The sequence below is a fragment of the Lytechinus variegatus genome, chromosome 10, assembly GCF_018143015.1.
Source record: "Lytechinus variegatus isolate NC3 chromosome 10, Lvar_3.0, whole genome shotgun sequence".
NCBI lineage: Eukaryota > Metazoa > Echinodermata > Echinoidea > Temnopleuroida > Toxopneustidae > Lytechinus > Lytechinus variegatus.
Genome location: NC_054749.1, coordinates 35,183,954 through 35,210,361, shown reverse-complemented (window position 1 = coordinate 35,210,361; position 26,408 = coordinate 35,183,954). Strand labels below are relative to the sequence as shown.

Genomic DNA, 26,408 nt, shown 5'->3' with positions numbered 1-26,408 from the left:
ACGCTGAAACAATGTATAACTTTATACATACTTTATTTCATTACGATAATTCAAAGTAGATGTGAAGGTATGACAATATATCTTTAATTGATTTTATATTCTTAATGTTTTGTTGAAGTTCAAAATACTTCTTTTTGTCATTATTTTATTTACCTATAGCTGGTTTGACAATGCTTCAAAAAGACAGGATTTAGAAGGTATATTCTAATTTCGTGCAGACTCTTGTTCAGACTCATTTTGACATGTTTTATCCATGTCAAACACCAGAGGCTTACCATCAACAAAAACGAATCTCAAAACACAAGAAATTGTCATTTCCCGCCACAAGGAAAGATCGGACAGGTCTATACAAACTTTGGATTTACAACATGGCCCCCTTAAGACCTAGCCCTCCAGAAAGATAATATAAGATCATTTTCGCTCACCAAAAATAAACGTCTGACTCGCGATGGATAGACCAGACGAGAGACATGATAAAGGAAATTAGACACAAGAAGCTGTGAATCATGGTAACGAATGATTCCATCTCTACTCCAGCTATCCGATGATCACTGATCTTCGCCTAATTATGTGTTGAAACCTCTCAGCAATGACGAACTGCGTAAAATAGGGAGTAGAAAATGGATCCATATATAGACTTTAAGTCGATTGGGGCATAAAGATAAAGGATAAAGCAATAACAAATGTAATACACTATTAGTATTGATTTAACGTTCTTTTCCAGAATGCTATTAATTCTTTCAAAAAAGTCCCACTGATTATTGATGCCCGGCTGTGGCATTTTTTTAGAATGGCCCAGAAAATGAAATTATCAGAGAATTAGCTGGAAAAATATTCACGTAGTTTTCTGTATCTTACCAAATTGTATTATTCAAAGGACGGTTTGTTTGAGCTTTCACCGAAGATAAAAATCATCACATCATGATGCGATTGACCCTACCTTATCTGACAAAGGCTATATTCTGAATTTAAACAAGTAATAATAAATCGATTTACTTCTTCTCCTGAACTAGGTCTACGTCATGTTTTTATTTAAAGAAAAAAAAAGAGAGAAAAGCGACTTACAAGATCCTTGAACGATTTCTTTTATAAAAATAATTTGACTTTGAACAAAATTTATTTACATTATAAAATATACAGCTCGACATGTCCGCTAGTCAGCAAATTGTCTTAATGGTCACTCCATTGCGACAGGGTCCTTCAAATCGGTTAATATCAATTCACGTGTAAACCCCCCCCCCCCTTACCTAGACTGGACAGTACGGTATGTTGGCAGTACGAACACATGGAATACATTGCTTATTATCGGAACCTGAAGGAGATCCACCTGCCTTAGCTCACACGACCTCGTCAAACTAGAAGTTCACGCCCTGACATCGACCCAGAAAAGTTTTGTTTTCCTCGGAATGTGGCTTTAATAGAGAAATACTACACGTGCGTTGTTTATCCCCTTGAATTTAGCCACACACATGTATCAAAAATTCTGGTATCCACGAGGAAGTGACGCGCTATTAGACGATACTCTCAAAATATTGGTTCTTCAACTAGAAGTCAGTATGTGATGTATCGCTTCCTATCATGCTGGTTGTATCTTAAAAGACTTGATTGTTAAAAAAGAAATACTGTTAGTATGAATAATAATATATTGCTTCAATTAAATGCTACCTTGTAGTACTATACATTTTAATAGGTATGCTGATTGCCTATAACCATCCCTACCAAAATATATGTCTACAAATTACAGCCAGCCTTTACTGCTGTCACGATAAACGACATGAAGAGTTTGCCATCAGGAAAGCGTTTCATGAAAGGTTTCTACGGAAGTTTTCAAAGACTTATTTGCAATAAGCTGCAAGGATATGCAGTGGCGTTTAACAAAATTTGGTGGAAATCACTTATTATCTATTGCTTAAAATGCTCCCCATATCAGGCCAAACGGACATTATTGCTCTCAAATGCTTGGGTTGGTATCCCTGATGCTTTCCAGCAGTCACTATCACTGGTTCCTTGCCATACAGCAAATCCGAGCTCTCACAGCTCAGCTGTTATGCCTTATGCACCGTGCTTAACCCAATATGTTTTGTAAACATGGATGATAATAGAGTAGTAATATACTGAAAGGAATAGAGAGATTTGTATCCAATCTTCATACAGTATCACTCACAATCGTGCCAATTTACGGGGTCAGAGCCCCAACAAATACAGAACAAATAGTCTCAGAAAAGTGCGAGGACTCTACTGGTTGCTTTGACAGTACAAATAGGGGGCTCATTCTAGCGCCAATGAAAGCGAGGAGAATAATGGGGGCAAAGATTGAAATTTATGATAAGAATCAAAGCAAACTAACAGTCATTTAGCGGTTGTTAGGTTTCTATAAAAGTACATTTGATAAAACACGTCAAACTGTTTCCCAGTTTTATTGTCATTTCTCCCGCATTTTGTCCAATGTGAAAATCTGAGATGGCTTATTCGCAAGGTGCCTCGGGGGTACTATTCAATATCAAAATAATTATGTATGAGATGGTTTTCTTTGAAAAAGATAGGGAAATATATATTTATTTTAAACCTACCCTGCGGTGATTTTTTTATGTCAAGATCTAGCCCAGGAAATTGCCGTCATGTTAACCTTAGCCAGTCATTAATAACATAATCAATGCATTTTGGTTGTTGATACGAATTGAAATATGGATATATTCAATTATTTTCACGTTGGTCTCTGTACTAACAAAGGGCTATGCGTTATTAATATTGTATGTTTTTTTACCAGCAATTTGTGTAATTTTTTATTCTCTAATGATACTAATTTCTAGTTACGTACCTGCAGTTTGACAAGTCATTAGTCATTTATACGTGACAGTTTAGTAATCGTAGTAATTGCAGCACCTCCCGCCCTCTCTCTCTCTCTCCCTCGTTCTCTTGCTCCGTATTTTGACCACAAGAATTATTGTAGGTTTTCGAACTTTTAGATGCTTATGAGACACTTCCATTTGATGACAAATTCGTCCGATAACTCATTTCAATTTTGACAATCAGTTCCGTTTTGTTATAATTCTAGAGTGTTATGTTGTAGAGAGTTCTGACAACACAAGATAGACCTCTCAACTTATCTTATTTAAATATCCACTTTCTACTTTCAGCCAATGACCTCTGCGCTATTCACTCCGCCAGACTTCGTGCAAGATGGTTAATAATGCACGCGTTTACTATACCTTCACTTCTCTTTTGATTTGTATACTTCTCCAATGAATATCCTACAGGTATATTCAGTTGTGCGGCTAACCGCGCATATTTAAGAAATCCTCCAAACTGTCGTTGTGACACGCGCTTGTCACATTTTGCTGTCAGGGGACAGTCTCATGAAGAGATATGTCAGTGGGCCTAGTTTGCTTTCAACCAATCAGATGCAAGAGTTTGGTAGCTTATAACAGACATGGAGACTGATATTAACATTAAATTCCTTCCTTCTGTTCCTGGACTTTTAAACAGTTTCCGACGTACTGCTTGAGTTGCAGATTGGAAGTCTGCCATATTCCCATTCATTTCATTGAAGTGCACTAACACAACCTGATCAACCATTGGTTTACTACTACAAATTTCATCGATGAACATGATGAAACTTTAATATTTATACTTTATATTTATATTTTATAATATGCTTTAAATTATTTCATATATACCACTTACTTCTCTTTACACAGTATTCTTGTATTCCGAAGATACAACCGCACCGTGTTGAAACTGTATTTTTCCTCCTACCATCAAATCATCATCCATGAAAATGCATTCATCACTTTTAATCAGTACTTCAGTAGGTTACCAATAAAACTTAAAAATTCAGTTCTACCACACCCTCACCCCAAAGGATTTCATTGCCAATCGAGGGGTCCTTATTCTGAATTTACATATCGGTATGTTTATGAGGTGAAAGGACATGATGTTAAAACCAAGGCCCTGGCTTGGATACCCCATCCACACTCTTTTACCAGCGCCCCTGATCATCTCGTCACCTCGACCTTCCTCTCACTCCAACCCAACAAGATTCAAATATTGTCTTAGCGTCGGAGGAATGCTCGCATCACTCATCGGATTAACAGCTTGGTGAACTTGAAAAGTACAGGAGGGGTCCCACCGACCCTCATCCCAGTGGTATTGGACACTGTTTTTCATTCTCTCGGGTAGCACATCGAGCGACTCAAGTTGGCGGGTCGATATCTTGGGCTGTATAGGTTGTCTCCAAGACGCCCCCTACTACCAATTAGATAAACCTGATTCTAAAATACTGAAAGAGGATTCTCACCACGGCACGAAGCTGATGCTGTGCCTCGTCACAGTATTTATGCTACCATGGTAACAGTTGTAAATGTGGGGGTACATAGCTTCATCCAGCAGCTATGGAACCAATGTAGCAAAGTGTTCCCATGTGTTTTTTTAAGTATTTACCCGGGACATAGTGTCGCTATATCATAAATAAGGATTCCTCACATTAACTCGATAGAAATAAGCACTATAGCCCTGCATGTACATTGTAAGTCCAGAAAGGGGATGATCTTTCAACTTCTGTTTCAATTTTCCCTTTAATAATAACTCTACGTGTATTTCTTTTATAATACACTTTTTTGTCCAGGAAAACCTTGTACGATTGTTAACTCGTACAAAACCAATTTGCTTAGTTGATAACCGTCTCCGCACTATTTTCTCCACAAAATAGGCAGAAATTTAATTCATTGAGGAGAATTGAACCAACTTACCCCGGGCAATGAACGATGCTAGGGTGATAACAAAAAGGGGGTTCCTTTTAGAAACTAATAGTTGTGAGAAAAGGCGATTAGGTACGTATTGAAAATGTAACTGAATATACGGACAAAAAAAAACAAGGAAAAAGCGGTGCCAACCTCTAAGTTACGGTAGCTGCAAATGTACAAAAAAGGTGGAAACATAGGGGATCTCAAGAGGGATTTGAAGAGGAATGAATAACGAAAATGGCATGAATTTATTACATTTGATGGATAAAATTATATGAATAGTTTAATATACGGAGAAATTCAGGCTATTGCCAATTAGATTTAAACAGGGGTTTATGAATAGTAGAAATTTATCATTTTCTTGCGAGTCGTTTTCTTTGTATAGTTAAAAGAAAATCTATGTGCCTCACATTTCCAAAATCCTAAATTTTGAAGAGAGAAATAATATTGGATTTAATTATACAATAATCATGATTGAGAATTATTTTGTTTACTATTTGCAGAGTATGAAATTTGTTCATATCAATATTGGCATATTACACCGTGATATATAGATATACGCATAACCATACCCCACACACACACACTGCACACACGGGCGCTCACTTAAATGTCTTCATCCAACACTACGGTACCCATCTCTCGATGTATAAAATAACAACCTCAAAGCAATATTTAAATGGAGACCTGTAGTCGAGCCCTGAGGCAGGAGGTCTTTTCTACTAATATTTAGGTTAAATCATTGCTAGAGGGGTGATCTTTAGCCCCTTTATACCACCATGCTCCACACACCACTTATCACACTGTATCACGGGATGGAGGGGTGGGGTGAGCACCTTTGGCATTCTACCATCATGATCCACACAACACTTATGGCAGGATGAAGGTTGATGGGGGGGGGTATGCGAGATGGCATATCCGAGAAGAAACGACCATTGGGTCTATATACCGAGTAGAACTCGTGTATTTCCAAATCATGCAGATCATGCAGATAGAGCACCGAACGACCTTCTGCAGCGTTATGACAATAGTTATCGCTACAATGTACCATATAAAACACCAATTGTGCATTGGATTTTGTACACATTTTTTTGTCAAATTTAAGTACGTCTTGACACCCACAGCCTAAAGGTAAAGAGATTAGCCACCCTTGGAATGTTTTCATTTCTCGCCATCTACCGCCAATTCTTTTGTTGGTATGTTTTCATTTCTCGCCATCTACCGCCAATTCTTTTGTTGGTATTTAAGTATCAAACTTTGTCAACAAAATATCCCTTTGCTTATAAAAGGTGGCCATCTACTCTAGCTAGCTTCCTATCCAGCCACACACGACTGACACGATAAATTAGTGATAAACGTTTTTCATTCACAATTAATACGTCCTTATCGATTGTGGATATATTTATGAAAGAAAGCACATCAAATGTTGTTAAATTGACGGTTATACAGCATTTCATCATGTTCATATAGAAACATACAGTATTTTGTTCACTTCCCTCTCTCTGTCCCTTTCCCGTGTTCTCCTCTGCCACACCCCACCATTCTTCTTCTTCGTCTTCTTCCTATTTTTATGTCACTAATAATAATAATAATAATAATAAATCATTCTTAAACACCCAGTACATATTTGTGGATACAAAAAAATGTTTATAGTTCCATTTTTATTAATTACATGATGCCTTCATATAGTTCTCATTTGAATCCATTACGTTTTGTATCTCATGTATCTATTTTATTATCATGTTATAAAACCCAGTGTAATTACTCTTCACTGAGAACTGTACGTCAATCACTTTAGATATAGTATAAGCAAGTGTGATTGTAATTATTATTATTTGAAACAACTTAATAAGTTTATTTCAATACTCAAGCTATTAATATTATGCTACAATGTGATCAAGAGAATATAGAATATACTATCGTATACTAGTATCATTAAATGCTTTGCATATTTGTCATTAAGCTATCGCTACTACACTGTACTGTTTATTTAATATAATCATATTATATATCACTCACTAATCATTTCACAATTTCACGCTATTCTTTAAGTTTATTATCCATGTATTGTTCGCACCGCTTTCAAAGAATGAAGGGATATAGTGTGTGAGTATATGCCACTGAAATTCAATCAAAAATAACTCGTGTTTAAAGGAAAGAAAAAAGAATGAAAAACGAATTTTTGTGAAGAAAAAAAATGTTTGAAAAAATGATCAAAACATTTTTTATCTCGGCATTCGGCAACTTTATCCCTTTAAATGACGAAATAAATGTATTTTCACGTGCTTCAAACGGCTTTCTTTCACGCTTAAAGCTCTCTCTGAAGCTCCTGACGACTTGACAACTTTTCCTGATTTACTCTCAGATGCTTCACAAGGTGACAATCTGCCCCCCTCCACCAAGAGATTAGTTCCCCTCTACCACCCCTTGACATGGAGTTTTGGTGTTCCCGTACCCCTTTTAGAGATTCACTCAAGTAGCCTTTTATGGTTACATTCAAATGTCGTCGTGGTGTTTTCTAGTCTGCACTTGTGTAAAATGTGTATATTGTAGGGTGTGTAACTGTATAAGAAAGTATCACTTGGGTTGGCATGTGATTTGTTGTACATATAATTTGCACATATTCAGTGGCATGTTGATGTCTATATGTTGTTGGGAATGTTGATCTTTCCCATTTTTCATTTGATAACCCTCCCATAACCTTACCGTGACATGCCTTTTAAGAGATCAGTTAAACTTTGTGTATATCCTTATTTCTTGCAAGCATTTACTTTGTTTGTGTATTTCAATTTTATCTTGTTTTCTTATTCACTTTTATTAACATTTTAATATGCTTTTGCAAATACGGTTGGAGTTATAATCTCGAATGCATCATTTCTTTTCCTATGACAGGGTTGTGTTCGCCCAGTACGTTACACTTTGAAATAAAGTTGTGTGTATTTGAAGATTGTGTATTTTTGTGTATTTGAAGTAAAACCATTATGTATCATAATGATAATAACAATACATGTAGTACGTGAGTGGGTCTTTTGAATATATGTCATTTGTTATCTTTTATCTAACCTGTTTGTTGGTTACCTAATCATTTTTATGTTCTCGTAGCATGATGTCTCAAGTCAGTCTGCATGTATTATTGAATACGGATGGGAAATAATATGGTCAACATGAAATCAATATGATCCATTTCGGATACAATTCACGTATTCATTTTACTTACAGGTATCAGAATAAAATATTTATCTTTTAGTAATACACACAGTTTGATTCTTATCCTCTTGCAGCATGTGATTGTCATCCCATCGGATCCCTTGGTAGTGTGTGTAACCAGACCACCGGTCAATGCCCCTGTAAAGATGGCGTAACGGGTCTGACGTGTAACAGGTGTGCATTAGGTTACCAGCAGAGTCGCTCCCCGGTCGCACCGTGTATAAGTGAGTACAGGCCTGGCGCCTCCGTGGGGGAAATGGCGCCTCGTACGCGGCGCCACTTTCTTAACGTAGAGCCCATGTAGAGCATAACAATGCAATATAACAAGTGCTTCTTTAGGAGTAAGCAAGTCAATTATCTTTAGATATTATCATGTCTGGTTCTCGAAAAGACACTTTCGATGAAAATAAAGGCTTTGACGTGATTCTTGATAAATCACGACAACTGTGAAGTTTGTATTTCAATCGTGATTGACATCTATACGTCAAATTGGAAAACGTACCTTTTGCAGGAGTAAAATAGTATGGAATAATAAATTGTTTCTGTACACCGTACGAGAAGTGTCTTTTCTAGAAACCAAATATTCCATCCCATACATTTATGCACAATTAGTAAGCTGCACTTGGTTTGTTTTTTTTTTTGCACAATTTTTCTATTCTTTGATACGATTAACCAATACATTTTAATATAAAATATAAAGAATAATACAAATTAACTCGAACATTATTTTTGGCAGCTGAGTGGGGCAATAGTTAATAAAGGAATTTCTAACATTTGATATACCATTTTTTTTTTATTCATTCTGGTTGTGGTTTATCTCTTTATTTCGGTGCTATGGAATATTTCTTTAACCAAACTCAATTGCAATCTCAACCACCCCCCCCCCACCCCCATAAAAAGAAGAAAAAAAAGTGTACAAGTTTGCATTCTATTGTTATTGATTGATTACATGTCATTCACGTAAATGGTACAGTTAGTTCGGCTAAAATGTTAAACATTGTGATCTGAAAATATCCCGTATACCCATAATACTAGTAATTTCCTTGCAGTTCTCTCTAATTAAATTCCTAGATAATCCAAACTTTGATAAATTCACACGTGATCTAATGATTCAGAGAACAGTCAATCAAAATTAGGTCTTTGGGGGATATGAAGGAAGACAACCAAAAAAATAAATTCATTTTTTTTAATTACCGTGTATATTTCTTTTGAAAAGCACAACATTGCACCTAATTTCACCTCACTGCACTTTTAATTTCATGACATTTCCATGACATTTCATTACATTTTTTTTATTTGATATCGTAGGTAGGATTCATTTTAATTGATTCCCTCAAAACCCCATTCATATTTTGGGGCAATTGCAAATGCCACTAATTTTAGTAGTGTATGTTTAAAACTTTATTTACGATTGTTATTTATTGATTTATTGGATTATTTGACCGATGGTTGTTTTATCTTCTTTCATCCCCCATGCATTTTGATCATCCTCCTCCTCATCATCATCTTCATTCCTATCATCTTCACTCATGGTTTCCGGTTGGTGTGTATAGGAATCAAAGGTAACTATCATCATCTTGCACTTGCACTTAATATCGAAAGGTTTCATCTTAAGCTTTAGTCACACCGACCAAACAGAGTCCAATCCGATTGATCGTATGTAATCTATACGTTAAAGGTCAAGTCCACCTCAGAAAAATTTGATTTGAATCAATAGAGAAAAATCAGACAAGCACAATGCTGAAAATTTCATCAAAATCGGATGTAAAATAAGAAAGTTATGACATTTCAAAGTTCGCTTATTTTTAACAAAATAGTTATATGAACGAGCCAGTTACATCCAAATGAGAGAGTCGATGATGTCACTCACTCACTTTTTTTTGTTATTGTTTGAATTATACAATATTTCAATTTTTACGAATTTGACGATTAGGACCTCCTTGCCTGAAGCACAAAATGTTAAAATAATGGAATTCCACGTGTTCAGGGAGGAATGAAACTTCATTTCACATGACAATGACGAGAAAATAAAAATATTTCATATTTCATATAATAAAATACAAAAGAAATAGTGAGTGAGTGATGTCATCAGTTCCTCATTTGCATACCGAACGAGATGTGCATATAACTGTTTTGTAAAATGAAGCGAAACTTTATAATGCCATAACTTTCTTATTTTACATCCGATTTTGATGAAATTTTCAGTGTTATGCTTGTTGAATTTTTCTCTTTTTATTCAAATCAAGTTTTTGTTGGGGTGGACTCGTCCTTTAAATCTGATCGGTCTGTGTTCAATAACAATAAGTTTAGCGATTGATTGCTAATTGAAACGGCCTATCAAGATCAACGTTGCATGCGCATTTTGCTCAGGAGACGGACCAGGAACCAATCAAAATTGTTCTTGTTCTTTCAAATTAACGATTAACCGTTAACTGGAGTTGGTTTTGTTGGTGTGACTATACCACATGACGTCATTCATAAAGAATCAGCAATTAAAGGTAGTGAGAAATGGTTAAACATACAGATAAGACTGGAGAATAGCTTGTATCCCGAACCGGCTTTGAACGAAGGTTATCTGGACGATACCACATGAGTCTTAAACGTTTTCCCAACTCGCCCATTCTCTAGTTCGTAAAGTCTTGTTAGTAGGTTTCGCTGTGTCCCATTGCCTTTTAGTTTGCAGTATTTCATTTGCACACTACAATGACAACCATGAAGACATTTAGAAATATAGTTCTTTCATTTCAGACCTGATTCAAGGTGTCACTGTCATTTTCGCAAGTGACAGTGGCGTTTTAATTTCATGTGTGGTCATATCAGTATTTGCACAAATCGTCCTCATTTAATTTCATACATGCATTTATTTCGTGAGCCGCCAAAACCCAATCATCATCGCCTCACATAAACGATGGCAAATCAATGTTGATTGGAATGATACTTTAAATATTGAGTAAATAATGTCTTCTTTTATCATGAGCATAATCATGATATTGGAAGTAAAAAAGATACCTCCATGTATCTGGGTATTAAATTTTCTTGCTTGTCTGAGCATGGTCTGAGTGTATAAGAGAATGTAAAAGAACTAGATGTATCGTTGGCAGTAAGTTTCAGATGTTGAATGTCGAAAATTATTTGTTATCAGTGCAACTTAACTGCGTAGCTCTGGGAATATTTCATTAATGGCAAGCAGGAAAGTTGCATTGCGAAGACATAAAGGTGTTGCCCTACTAATATCATGCACTTCAAGATATGGTTTTTCTGTCGGCGCGACGTAGATAGTAGAACAAGACGATGCAACATTTCAAAACATTCTAAACTGTAAAAGGTAGAACATTGAGAATGTTAACGTATCAACATGCAACATGCTCATGTACACTGTTAGACATCACGGAGTGTCATATTCAGTCTGAACCGGTAATGATCGGTGTTCCAATTTTCTATCCGTCCTTCCTCACCCGGTCCCAACGCTCCTGATGCTAATCTCTCCGTTCTCGTACTGAAAGATTCCACACCTTCAAGTATTAAATAGCAAGATAGAAGTAAATATAAAGGATGTAAATGAGAAAAGGTACTAGCCTTTTGGGGGTGGTTGTAGCGGCGTTCTTTTTAAGTAACGTGAACCTTAGGCAGGTGTTGAATGAGACGGTTTTAACAACGAGAGGAGACAGCCAAAATGTGTGGTATTTATTCAAGCATTAGCATGCCTATTTTCCTCTCTTACACCCCCATTCTTCATGAACCGATACGGAAATAAAAATAGAAAAAGGAGTGGATCGACAAGAGATGAAATGAAAAGGAGGATCAAGGGACAGATTAGAAATCCGAGAGACTTAAGAATTTCTTTAAAAGAGCAGTAAATGCACCCATTTGACCAGTAGCTATCCTTAAATGTTTGTGCCGTTTAATGCTATTGTAAGTTCCGAAAGTGGATCTGAATAGGAACTCGTTTAACAGTAATATTGACAGATATTTAGACAGTTCGTTTTTATCAACCTCAACAAGCTTCTGTAAAAGAGAACTATTATAAGAAAAGTAGGATACACATTATTTCATATTAACGCCAGTAGATTCAAAGTATTTCAAATGTTTTAAGGGTGACATTGTCTCGTCCTTCATCAAATCGCCGATATTCCTCGCCATTACTTCTGCTGGAAATAGAAATACACAAATACAAAATTTAATTGTAAACCTTCCGTTGACCTTACTTTTATATTGACGATAAGGTATTTAAATGAATAAGAAAAAAGTTATCACAAACATGAATGTTTTCTTCACATTTCAACATGTTTAATGGCGATAGTGTAGGAAGGATGTTAACGATAACTTAAATATATAAATGTATAGAAATAAATAAATTGAAATATGAATTATAAATCCTTTTCTCGCAAGCTTCTGAAAGGTTTTGCATACCCCTGCATGTATATAGTTCATTAAACCGCTGAGCCACTCAAAGTCTCAAAATTTTGAATTCCAGATAGGGTATGGCAAAAACAGTCCACTCTAATGGATAATGGTATCATAATAATTTTTTTTTTTTTTTCATATTGTTTTATTCTGATTCCATGAACAAAAATATATAACATTTCAAATTAACATTTCAAAACACATAATATTTTACATTTCATATTTGGACATTTTTCACTAACTTAATACCAGCATAAATCATATATAACTTAAAGGAGAAACAATGAAATCAGTTATAAAAATGTATATAAAAAAAAAATATAATGCGCTCACGAACATACACCCACACACACACACACCCACACACACACACACGCGTGCGCGCGCTTATTCAGAGATATTGCTTCCTTATTTTTTTTGCAAGATTTTCTGCATTTATTGGAATAATATACAAAACAAATTGATAATGCTTGAATCATCATCATAATATAGCATAAAGTACATAACCAAGTGACAATCTTATATGTAGTGACTGGAGAAAGACATGAATACAATATATTAAAAATACATATAATGAGTAATATGCAGAGGCAAACTATATAAGCAAATATATGCTTGAAGCATAGCAGCCAAAAATAGAAATGAATAAATATTTCCTTATGAACCATACAATATTCAATTTCGCATATTTGGCTTCAAAAAAATTTAATTCTCCATAAAAATAGATGATTTATTTAATTGAAATTGTATTTTAAAAAAAAAGCTTTCAAATAATGCTGTATATATATGCTGAATGCAAAATTATCTAAAACACCAAATGGTGCCTAGACTATAAACCTACAATACATGCACATAGTGTAAAATTGCAAATGCTTAGCAGAGACTCTCAACCACCCCTCTTCTCTCTTTTTAAAAATACTTTTTCACAATGGTAATTCTAATTCAGATTGTAACGCATGCAGGTAAATGCAAAAGGGCTTTCTCATTTTATTCGTTGGATTATTTTCTCCAGTATAAAACGTCATCCAGGGAGAAAACAGATCATTCTATTGTCAGATACAAAGAAGTAAGCATCGCCCCAAGGTTCTAACCGGGAAGGCTTCTTAAAATATTGGAAAAGGTGTCCCCAGATTCGGCGCATATGTCAGAAGCTATTTTCAATCGAGAAGGTCGTAGAAAGATGGAGAAATGTGGAGACAGACGGAAAGAGAGGTGGTATGAGAATGGGGTCGAGAGAGTGGTCAGAAATTACATCATGTATTATCATGTAGGGCCTATATAGTGATGAGCGGCAAGGGGATAGATTCACTGGGAAGATGTAAAAAGAACATGAGATGAATATCATGAATGCAGAAAAGATGCATTTTGAGAGGGGGACATAATGAAACAAGACGGTGTGTTTGAAATGTTTGAAAAGTGATATTAAATGAGGGAAAATTCCTACTACAGAGCTATATCGAAAACTAAATGTGACAACCTCTACACTTCACACACATGCTAACATACACGCAATAAACAGGACATTTCTCCTGCCACCAGAAGGGTGACGAAACAATATGGTTATCAGTGTGATATCCAATGACCCCCCCCCCCCCCCCCCCCCCCCCCCCCCCCATTATAGCTATATAATCACCTCCTCCTGCTTTCTTACCCTCGTTGTTGAGCCGCTGAAAATTTTCTTGAGAAGGACCCGATAAAACGGAGAGCTCAAATGGAAGAGAGGACGTAAAAAGGCGAGGTGACGAGAAAAGAATAAGGAATGAAAGGGAAGGGAGAAAAAAACTCTTTCATAGCCGAAAGGTCACAATTATCTTTCAAAAGGTAACATTCCAATGTTGCAAAAAAAAATGTAATAGAGTTTTTGCAGGGTCTCCCGACACTCGGGTATTTGGTCCATTGGAGAACGATTGTGGTTGGTGAAAGGATTTCTGATAAACATCTTAATTGCGTTTTGATTGAAAATGTAGAAGAACATCAAATATCGCAGTGATGTTTATCGATGGTGGTAGTTTGTCACCGAGTGTTGGTCTTTATATAATTGCCAAGGAAAAATCAGACAATCTATTCAGTGTTCACAGGTTTGGTCTCAGGATGCCCTTGTACAGGGGCCCGTTGCAGAAAGATTTGCAATCAATCGCAACTCTAAAAATCATGCGCAACTTGATTTTCAACCAATCAAGAGCGCGCATTTGGGACTTGCGATTGATTTTTTGACTTGCGTTTAAACGCAACTCTTTCTGCAACGGACCCCAGGTCTGGACTAGTTTACTGTAGATTGGATTATTAAGGTGTGTGGTCATCAAATAGTTGTTGTTGCGTTATAAGAAAAATCATTTTACCTTCTACACTACTTTAACTCTGAAAGCTCGTTACAGATTCTCTCAGATGATCCTTCAGAATAACAAAATAGATTACAGAAAAATGCGATACATTTTTGAAAAGGCGCTGCGTAAACATGGCAAACCTGGGGCCTGTTGCAGAAAGAGTTGCGTTTAAACGCAAGTCAAAAAAATCAATCGCAAGTCCCAAATGCGCGCTGTTGATTGGTTGAAAATCAAGTTGCGCGTGATTTTTTAAGTTGCGATTGATTGCAACTCTTTCTGCAACAGGCCCCTGGCAAAATAGTATATACAGGACGAATTAAAAAAAAATACACTGAAAATATATCCATAAAATGTGTAAATAAACAAACCATCATTTTGATAAAATACATTATAAATGGCGGGAGAATACCATTTCCTCCAACTCAAAAATGATAATAATATTGTTGAATATGTACATGCAAATAGGTAGATGAATAAAAACCAAGACTGCATACCCTATCCATGAAGAGTTTTGGGTCCTGATTGATCGATTTTTTAAAGGTCTATTCATCATTCAACATATCACATTAGATCCTACCATCCTATCATGCGCTTTGTATCTGATGAAAAGGCGCTATATAAATGAAGTGTATTATTATTACCATAATAATCTTCATTGCCTAAGTCTTCTAAAGAATTAACCTCTCTCGAAAATTGATCTCAATTGCCCAGTGACCGTGCACGCTAATACGGCAATATATGGTTGGATACTACGGCTATTAAAACACTTTACCCCTAGCTAAATCCATAAAACCATCTATTCACACACTAAGAAGTTGAAGAATATAAAGAGAAAAGGATACCCTTAGGTTTTCCGGGCACTCTTTTCTTAAAATCGGCGCCAAAGTTTAATATAATTCCTTAAGATTGATAATAATGCTACGAGCACTGCTCCTTGTTGCTGGATGCCGCCAGTTGCCGAAGGGGGGGGGGCGTTTCGTCATTGTTGTTGTTGTTGTTTCTGAGCTGCTAGCCGATATTCTCATTGACTGTTGTTTTTATACTTGTTACTGATGATGACTCGGCCGATGTAAATGTAGTGAAAATCTCTTGATGAAATACAAAATTAACTTTAATGAAAGTTTTCTCCCTGATTTGTTGTTTGTAATGGTCAAATGGCCGATACATGATAGAAATCCATTTCAATTTTAAGTTAATTTTTTTTCGTCATGTTCGTGTTCGTATTGTATACACTCCTGTAATGTTGGGCGACATACTGTATACAACTTTTGGTTAAAAAATTATCCAACTCTGGGTAGTTTTCAACCAATACTGTGTAGTTTTCACCCGTAGAACACATAATTGGTTTTTAAACTACACTGTTAAGAATAAAACTGTTAAAAAAAGTAGTTATTACTGGAAGCTGGAAGTCACTAACAGTATGAACTGTTAAATTACGATGAGCTGTAAAAAATGCAAATATACTGGAAAACAGTAAAAAAAAAACAACAACAGCATTTTAACTTTCAATTGGCAAAACACTATTTACGCTAGATGCACTGCAATCAACACAAAAACACGATAGTTCGTTGGTATTTTTACAAAGATTATTACATGTTTTCCGTTTAACTTGTAATTCTACGTTACCATGGTTACAAATCACTGCATAAATGCGCTTGGTTTGTTGAATCATTGTGTCGTCTGTTATCAAAAGGTTAACATCCTGTAAATTCACTATTTTTCTTTTTAAAATTCATAGTATTCTTAAAAGTATACTCAAAATTTGATATAAAGTTTAACCAAGTGTTGTGTGAAGGAAAACACGCCATAGCTTGGAATCGAACCAACGTCCTTCATATTGAAAGACGAGAGTCTTAACCACTAGACCAAGACGCCCCCGCATTTTTAAGAGTGTACATGTATCGTAACAACACGTCTCCGGTATCATAGGAATGATTTTTGTTTATTTTTTTTTCACCAACAGAACACCCTCGAATAACAAGCCAGCCTCAAGAACAGCGAGATGAAGCTGCAACTTCACAAACAACAGGTAGGCAACCTTCCTTTCAGAGAGCTTGAAAATACCCCATCGTCAGTGATACAGTGCTTGTCAACAAAAGGCTTATACAAATTTAGAGGGCGAATGCGTCTTATTATTAAATATCAAAATTTCGTCGTCGTCGTTGTCGTCGAAGGTGTTATACAATTTGATGCTGATAGAGATGCCGCCATCGCCTCCCTCCTTTACCTTCCCTCCTTTGAATATGCCAAAATATAAATTAGCTACTCCACAGCTTTCAATTGAAATCTTACTCTGACTCCACGCATGACTAAATTAATTAGTCTGGAAGACGACATTTTTCAAATTTTTGTAATATGGAGTATCTGCACGCATCCAATATGCAGGTCTCTCATTATGGTCATTTTCCACTCGAAATAGAAATAAGAGGAAGTTTGGGCCATTAACGATATTCAGCGGGAAGGTACGTGTCATCAATATTTACTAGCAAAAACCAGGAAAACGTGATTTTTGGTCGAAACTAGAGATAACAAAACTTCATGACTAACAAATGAGAGGAACTTCTTTGCGATGTGTTAGTGTTTCGCGAAAGGAACAAGTTTGTTTCGCGAATCGGCCCATTTCCTCGCTGTCCGGTAACTTTCGTAAAGAAACTTTGAAGATTATTTCAGTGGTGTATGTTTTCTTGTGATAAACAAATAAAGAATCCATAAACGTGATCTTGTAAGGTGAGAACGCTTCCTGGTTTGGGGCATATCCTATTCTGGAGGAAATTAACCAGTTACCTACTAAACCATGCAATCCTTGTGCAACGTACGTTGGAAGAATTTTGACGTCAAGGGATAACTCACGGTTAGGTGATAAATGTGCCGGAATATCGCAAGACTAAACACCTTACAAGCTCCTGGACTACAGTGTTAATAACTTTGAAACCTTCTCTTGCACATCAATCACTTTCCATCTCGTTTGAATATTCCGAGAGATGGGTCTGACTGAACATTACTGCAAGTGTAACTCATGAAATGAAATGAGACCCATTTCCCAAAAAAATTCCACCACCATTGTCCATCCATAATCAATGTATGTACGTGTATTGTAAGCCCCAACATAATTTAGTTTTGAGTGCAACGTCTCCCTTTCTCGTTCGAGATGTGTTTTCACATTTTAGGAGACTCTATTTCCAAGACAAATCTACACCAAAGAATTTTGTATTCTAGGTTCCATTATCACCTGTGGGGTCTACGAAGGGAGAGATTTTTATTTTCTCAATCTAAAAATAAGAATTATGTTAATCCAGTCAGTCTGACATCGCTACATTCAGTATCAATAGACAAAACGCAAATCCAATGGAACCCTTCGATATCAGCTTATTTGAATATCGAGGGGGACAACCAACTTGCGTTTAAGGAGGGCAGAAATTGATTTATTGACCATCTAGGTTTTTAGCTGGACTAGGATGCGACAAACTGCACAGCCACAGTAGAACAAAATTGGACTACGGGGAAGATTTTAGTTATAAAATGTCCAACGTGATTATGAATGCGCGGGACCTGAACTTGGCTGGATGAGGGATGCGTCAGATAGTCGCCAGTCGAACCAATTTACAACGACCTCTTGGTTGACCCCCTCGACACAAATAGTGTCAGAAATGAGATATGGCGCGTCTATAAAGAAACAAAAATTGGGGTCCGTTCTGAATTCGGGGAAGAAAAAAATCACAAAGCCTAGCAGACTGAATGGCATGCGAAATAATGACAAAGAAGTTAAAACTGTATATAAAAGAAGACAAAATGTGTGAGCAGTCTGTCACTTTTCTCCTTTGATTGCTCTCCATTTTTTTCTTAATTATTGATATTATTTGGGGGTTGGGGCGTAATCAAAGATCATAATATATAATGTGTCGGACTATCATATCGTTGAATTGAATGCATCATTCAAATCACGGACAATATTAATTTAATTTATCATTTTTCATTCGGGTGCCTCTATTGAATTATATTTTTCTGCTTCAAACATGGATTGTGGTTAATCGGTCGTTCCTCTACAGAATCAGACCACTACGGAGGAAAAAGAGTAAGGTTGAAAGTGTTAAAGGAATTCTAAAGTTTTTTTATTGAAATTTCGACATGTTTTGATTTCTTCCCGTCGAGTAAAGAATCCCAGTGAATTCAATGGGACAGTGCACGTATGCGATTCACCAAGATGCAACTTTCGATTGGCCCCCGTCCACATACCCAAAATGTACTATGCTTTTTGGCGGAAATATGTGATTATCGTTTGTCGGCATGACCACAATTTTTGAAGGTTAATGAAATATTTAATTCGGAAATCAACTAATTTGTACGATTTCACAACGTCATTCTTTATGTATTTTGCCCCCCCCCCCATATCTATTTCATTTTTTTATATCTGTATTTTCACGTAGACCTGTGATCTGGATAGATTACTTTGTGTTTTTTCTCGCCTACCTGTTATACTTTTTCGATAATTAGGCCTATTATATTTACTCTATTTACTGCTAATTCCTGTGGACTTTTGCACCCTGTCAAACACTGTAACCTAAAAAAAAATCACCTCACTCTAGATCTTTCTCTCTTTCGCTTTGATCTGCAGATGATCTGTTGCATTCCTAAAAATAACATTTTTTTTTGTCTGAAACAGAAATCATATCGTCATCCATTATTTGTATTTGCAAGTTCAGTTTGCGATGCGCAGTCATGGTCACAGACTTTATCTATATGACATTCCCTCCTGTACCATTCACCTCGAGTGCTTACTGATCAAATCGCTCTTAGACAAATGTTTGAATATTTCATTCATCAAAAATTGTCCCTCGGATTCTTGGCCTGGGAGTCTACGGCAGAGGCACGTACGGCGTGCCTAATTTTCACAATCCGTCGTGATTGTTGTATGACTTGAAGCGAAGAGTCCAGCGGCGGATTTTAGGGAGCATTCCCCCCCCCCCTGCAGCGACTGTATTTTTTTTGTTCAATCGCCATCCGTCTAGAGCGAAAATTGCATTTTACATTTCACCTCCACTAGTGAAAATTGCGCCCCCCCCCCTCGCTTGAAGTAACAAACTTTTGTGTCGTTGTTGTTTGTCTGAATATGTAATATAAAAAGCCAACCATTTTGAATTTGTGTGGGTAAGGTGCACTATTAAAAAAAGATAATATTTTACAACAAAAAGCTAAATATGTATAATTTTCATTATCATGTAAATTGTTATAGCAGTAAATTTTCTGCAATTTAACAGAACACGTCTGTTTAGATAGTAAAAAAAATGTTAAAGCTAATTTGTAACGTCCCTTATGCCAGATACCAATTTTCTGCAATTTTACACACAATGTATGACACAGAATTCGGCTTATTATAAGAATATACTGTGCCTATCCATAATAAAAGCTATGATTGAGATATGTACTTTAGTTTTATCTGATGTATGTGTTTTATTTCTTTCCGCAGATGATGACTGTCCTAGAAATTGTGCGGGATCAACAAGAAAAATTAGTCAAAATAAATACTGCAAAAAAGATTATGGTAAGTCTAATAATGCACGTTTCCGAAAAATGAAGCAACACGAACATTGTCGATTAATAACTTTGATTCAAATTTTATTATCGAGTTTGGGGTTTCCTTCACGTCAAAACCCTCAATTTTTTTCCAGCATGTCCAAAGAGTCAGGCAATATTGAAAATAATATTAATCAATCACAGCAAAAACTGTGGTGTTAACCGGTGTACATGGAGGACCACACCAGTTCTTTTAAACCGGTGTCAAATTGGTGGTGTTAATTTTACACTTATAGGTGTTATTGCAACACCTTTGGTTGTTACATTTACACTCTTTGGTGTTATGTTCAATCTCCAGGGTGCAATTTTAACACCTCAGGGTGTGGTCCTCTATTAACACCAATGGCACAGTTTTTACAGTGATATTTCAAGTTGACGGGAAAATGCATTACCTCAGTATTTTTGATGGAAGGGTGAATAAAGTGGTTTCTCTTGGAACTGAGTTTAGTTTGTTCCAGGTTTTCTTTTTTTTCAGGGTAGGTTTTAATAAGTAGATCCTACTTTAATCATCCGCTTCTACCAATCTTGCGCTATACAGTTCATTGACATTACGCACTCTAAAAAACTAGAAATGTTAACTTAAAATTTGAAAGGTTGGAGGAGTGACAACGTTTTCTAAATGTTGCATTAACCACTTTAAATGGTTGTACCCAACACTTAAAATGTTGGATTCAACTTTATACAAGATTGGATGTAACATTTGGAAAAGGTTGTCACTCCTCCAACCTTTTAAATGTTGATATGCATAATCATTGACTTCGAAACGGTTAAAATATACTTTTGAAGTTTGGTTTTCCAAAGGAAATCTCCAGATTACCTCTAGAGTTTGAAAGGTGTCAGGGATTGAGATGGGTTATTCGAGGTAATACTCAGTCGATCGAAGGCTGTTGTTTATGGTTGCTCAGAGATCAATTTGGTACAAGATGATTTTGCCCTGCGGAAAACTCTCATAATTTGCATCCGACTTGGGGTGATATGACACACTCAAAGGATGTCACAAGTTACCATGGTAACGACAAACGTGAACTAGGCGGCGATGCCATAATCGGGCTATAAACCATGCAGGGATATTGCTGGAGTTAAGATTTAATACTTTATACATGTATTGCTGTAGGTAAATGAAAAAAGTCCTAAGTGATCCTAATATTCCGATTAATGAAAAGGGTTGTATTTCGGTCATCAAAATGATTTCATCTTAAAAATCGAAATACTCACCCCTGATTTTTAAAAAGTAATTTATACGTCCATTTACAGTTGATTATAATAAACGATTTTCACAATGAAAGCTGCACGTATATCTCTATTAAAGCCACATCCAAGATAAGCATTTATCCGGCTCTGTAGTGATAGTTTCTTTGTAAAATTAATGTGAGATTTTTCCAATTACTCAATTAAAAAAGGAAACTCTTTCATTCGAACTTCACCGATTCACGAGACCGTTGTTAAGAGAGTTATAAATGCGATATATTTAGAAAGTTTTACCCATTGCCAGTCTGTATTTAGAGGAGCATGGGAGTCTTCAGATTTTGGAAAGGAATATGGGGAGTGACAGATGAATAGGCACGGTATCAAATATTTCCCGTCTGTTGTGATAGCCTGGGCATAACCCCCGAGAATATCAAGTAACAATTCTCAATTCAGACAGCTTTCTTTTTCAGAAACTTTTATTTTTGTGGATTGGTGGGAGTTTTATATCTTTCCCCCTAATATTCCGCGACCCAACTCCCCATACACCCTCCCTGACTGCAACTCTAAAAAAAAAGTAGGCCTACATTTTCATGAAACCATACCTTTCTCTTGTCCCTCCTCAAATCCACTACTTGAACGTTACTTTCTTTTCAAGCAGTGCTTTATTTTTTCCATGGTGTATCCAATTCATCCTGTTTAAAAAAAACATGTTTCTTTGCAGGAATTCCCTTTTTCATGTGAAACCGTGAAAACTATCCACATCATCAACGTACCTTTTAATTGCCCTTCTTGTCAAGAGTGTGTTCCCCTTCCATGATATTGTTAGTTTCATAATTAATTTTGAATATCATTTCGATAAGTTTAGCCTAGCTCAACCCCTTTCTAACGCACACATGCCTTTCAATTGCTTTGCTACAACGTCAATTTAAAAGAAATGAAATAAATAGGAAATGGTTTAAGAGTTACAACATATTTCCTACTTTTCACAAATGCACTCTGATAACTTGAAATCGGCAGGTTTAGAATCCCGTCAGCTAAAGACTATTTGCCCAATATCAGTAAGGGATAAACGACTATACTATTTCTCTTCCCACACAAAAGATAATAATTCCCACCACATAATTTGAGGGTTATTTTCTCTAAGAGTCGGTGTGGTTTCGATTAAATTCAAATTTGAATTTACTTATTCATCCAGGCTTATAATTTGTATTCCATAAATATTGCCTCTGGCGATGGATAATATCATCATCTTCTTCTCGTCTCTAAACGTTGTTTTTCTTTGGTTTTCTGGTTGGCTGTGACCATGGTATAGTATCCAATTTGAGGATTTCAAGAGGGGAATATTTGAAAATGGTTTCGCATTCTTAGAAACTTGACCTACAAGGATTTGGAATAAGTAGAGCGTAGAATCAGGTCTTGATTGAGAACACTGCCATTTTAACTTCAAACAAGACGTGTTGGTGTATGAATAATTATGAAGTGGGGTATTCTTTGTGTTCCCTATGTTTAATCGTCAAGTTCAAGTTTATTAAAAAGATGCAACATAAAATACAAAAAGTAATATCTTGTGATACACTATAGAATCAATAAATAAGATTGACACCAAAGGAAATTACGCAAATGAAGTTGAATTACAACTTAAATTAAGGTAATCACAAGTAGATACATTCAAATTGATTGTAAGAGAGAGTGGAGAACGTAGAAAATAGAAGCTTGTTGAGGCTAACTCCTTTAAATGAATGATTAAGAAAATACAATGAATAAAATGCAATAAATTTGTTTCTTCTTCTCAGTTCTCCATGCGCACGTATTATCGCGAGAGATGGAGGACGAGTGGGTCAAATTCACAGTCAACATCGTCACCGTCTACAAGCGAGGCGACCAACGAATCCGACGAGGAAACACCTTCATTTACGTTCGACAACGAGACCTGACCTGTAAATGCCCCAAGATACGACTCCGACATCGTTACCTGATACTCGGCGACGAGGACGAGTCATCGTCGAAACGGGACGGCATCGTCGTCGACAACAAGAGCATCGTCCTGAAATGGAGGGACGAGTGGGACATGAGGATGCGGAAATTCCAGCGAGAACAGAGACGAAATCAGTGCTAGGTTAGGCATGGTAGTGTAATCTTGTTAACGACGAGAAAAGGAATGAGAGACTCGACTTGTTTTTAATGTTGTCTATAATTCAATCCACGAAAAGAACATGGAACGAAGGCGTCATGTAAACGGTACTCGATATTATAGGCCGTACGGATGGGGAAAATGGAATCCTGAATGAAGCCGAGATAGCTTGGAGCTCAGTCAACAGATGACAAGAGACGAATTAGTGAGAGATCAACTACTGATACGGTCGAATAATTGCCTAGCTGCGATCAGGAGAAGTAATCGCAGCTATACCAGACCCTTGAAGACATCATGAAACTGAACTTACGGCCTACCTTGAGAGCTAAAGGTTTAAGAAGTTGGACTGTTTTAAATGGCGTAGATAACAAGAGACCGGGATATGTCTAAGCCAAAGTGTATTCAAATAAGTTACCTATTGATCAACGCTTTATTGGTATTTGAATTTTGCAGATGTTCCATAGTGATTATCGAATCTACGCTCTTGTCCCATTGGTGTCGATGTGTGAGGGCATTACTTATTTGCTAAACAAAAGCTTCCACGGGCGTTTTGATTAAACACGAAACGGAATATATTTGGTCTATTATTATTGAAGGTTTTTATTTATTGAATTTTCTCAATTTTGCGAGAGAATGGTGAACAGGTACAATTCATTTTGACGCCACTCCAGATGAAAGGCACGTGTTTCAATGAATGGCAAAGTTGCAGACATCATCTCAATGGGCGTGACTTGATAGAAGTTGTCAAAACTGATTCTAGGAATTGAAAGTGATAATTTATGGTAATTATGTGAAGAAAAGACTGCAATGATGGCGACCGACAGCTTAATCATTACAATTTTGCACAAAAGTATCATTGCGATTGCTTGATCAACACACAAAGTACACATCCCGATCTATAAGATGCCGTGCAATTGTCATGCCAATGGCGAAATGGCGCCACGTTGACGAAGAGTGGTGAATGGCGCGCGCGCATGCGTAGTAAATGCTAAGAGCAAGCTCATGAAAAGGGACAGTAGAGCCACGATCTCATGGGTTCGGCGCGTTAAGTCCCAAAAAAGATATACATGTGATTTAAAGGCTGAATATTTCGTGCCATATTAATTGTGTATTATCCGTCTTCAGTTTGTTATTTATATTTCACATTGTACATAAACATTAAGATAGATACCATTTTCGTGGATGCAAACAGCATATTTGTAAACAGAATTGTTCATACGTGGATGTTATCATATCGAAACATTATTATTCACTATGCGATTATTAATTGTTTCGTATTAAGCACTATAAAATATTTTCTCATTCAAATAAATATATTCCTCAAACAGTTTTTACTCCTTTGTAGGAAATTGAAAAATAGAGGATTGATGTTCACCGTATCATCTATTTCTCCCATAATAATTATATTTTTCACAAAGTTTCAACAATTACTTGGTAAAATGATACGTATATTGATGTATATTTCTTTCTACTTTTCGAAATTTTATTGAATGTTAGTCGTTTTAATCCTGCGAGCCATTTATTCTCCTACCTTCAAACGTTCAAAGCTTATTTGTCTTATTTTGTTTTTTAGGGTATTGATACTACCTAAATCGTTTGTGTTTCGGTTCATGTCTCTATTGTAATGTATTCTTATTGCTCAACAAAAGTGATGTATTCTCTATGGTATATGTAAATACTTTATTTAATGATATGATATTAGATTAAATGATGAACTGTATAAAGTGCTTGTACTCTCATTGATGCTATTTTATTGACGGTAATTAATCAAAACAAAATGGCGACACCTTTTTAGCGTATAATGTGCACGAAATGTTTATGCTGTATTTAAGAAATTATAGTCAAGGCTATCAGTGAGATGCCAAATATATCGAAAATTCCCATTTTCAAAAATACAATACAAGAAAAAAAACTAATCAGCCCCATCAACATTACTATGGAAAAAAATATCCAAAATTTAGAAAGCTCAATTTATGGCATGGTGACATGACTTGCAACCTTTCAGGACCAACACTTGCCCAAGAAAGAAACATGGTGTACCGTGAAACCTACTACACTATTCTTCATCACCATGGAAACCTTCAGAAGTTACAACGTTTGTGCTTACAAGGGGGGCGTTTCATGAAAGGACTTGTCGGACGTTTTATCCGGCAAGTCCCATTTTATTTGACAGTTACCATAGTAACAGTACCTCTCAGCCAATCAACATCAGGGAAAGATGTCAGATCTGACAACTTGTCGGATGAAAATGTTGATGAAACACTCCCAAGGAGTTATTACAAAACTTTCTGTGGAACAAATTTCGGATATCAATTCATATTCACGCATTATCGTTAAATTAAAACATGTACTTTCATAAGTATGATCATTCAAGAGAAAACACGGGTAAGTAAACACTACAGTGTATGCCACCTCCCACTGGTACACTGTAAAAACTGTGGTGTTAAAACTGACACCAATTGGTGTTGATAGAGGACCACACCCTGAGGTGTTAAAATTACACCCTAAAGATTGAACATAACACCAAAGAGTGTAAATGTAACAACCAAAGGTGTTGTAATAACACCTATAGGTGTAAAACTAATACCACCAATTTAACATCGGTGTAAAATAACTGGTGTGGTCCTCTATGTACACCGGTTAACACCACAGTTTTTGCTGTGTATAATAGACAAAACAACTTTTTATTTGTAAAGTTTAACATATTTTAGTTAGACCACACAATATTGACATTGGTATTCTAAGCTTCTTTGGGCGGTACCACACAATGTTAGTCTGCTTTGAAAAAAGGATAGTCCTGCAAATAATTATGTCCTAATATGGATGCATATATAGAAAAGC

At 36.2% G+C, this 26,408-nt stretch overlaps 1 protein-coding gene across 3 annotated transcripts in view; it reads left to right on the top strand.

Moving 5' to 3' along the window:
* Positions 1-25,293, top strand: part of LOC121422396 (netrin-1-like) — a 30,795-nt gene extending 5,502 nt beyond the window's left edge. Inside the window, exons 2-7 of one of the 3 annotated variants that reach the window (XM_041617406.1) lie at positions 7,057-7,119; positions 8,024-8,173; positions 9,503-9,511; positions 16,641-16,706; positions 20,142-20,216; positions 23,230-25,293. In XM_041617406.1, the coding sequence (XP_041473340.1) occupies positions 7,057-7,119; positions 8,024-8,173; positions 9,503-9,511; positions 16,641-16,706; positions 20,142-20,216; positions 23,230-23,552 (686 nt within the window). In that variant the 3' untranslated portion in view covers positions 23,553-25,293. The remainder of the gene's footprint in view (positions 1-7,056; positions 7,120-8,023; positions 8,174-9,502; positions 9,512-16,640; positions 16,707-20,141; positions 20,217-23,229) is intronic. The other 2 variants (XM_041617408.1, XM_041617407.1) reach the window with 2 other exon arrangements.
* Positions 25,294-26,408: the final 1,115 nt, after the last annotated feature.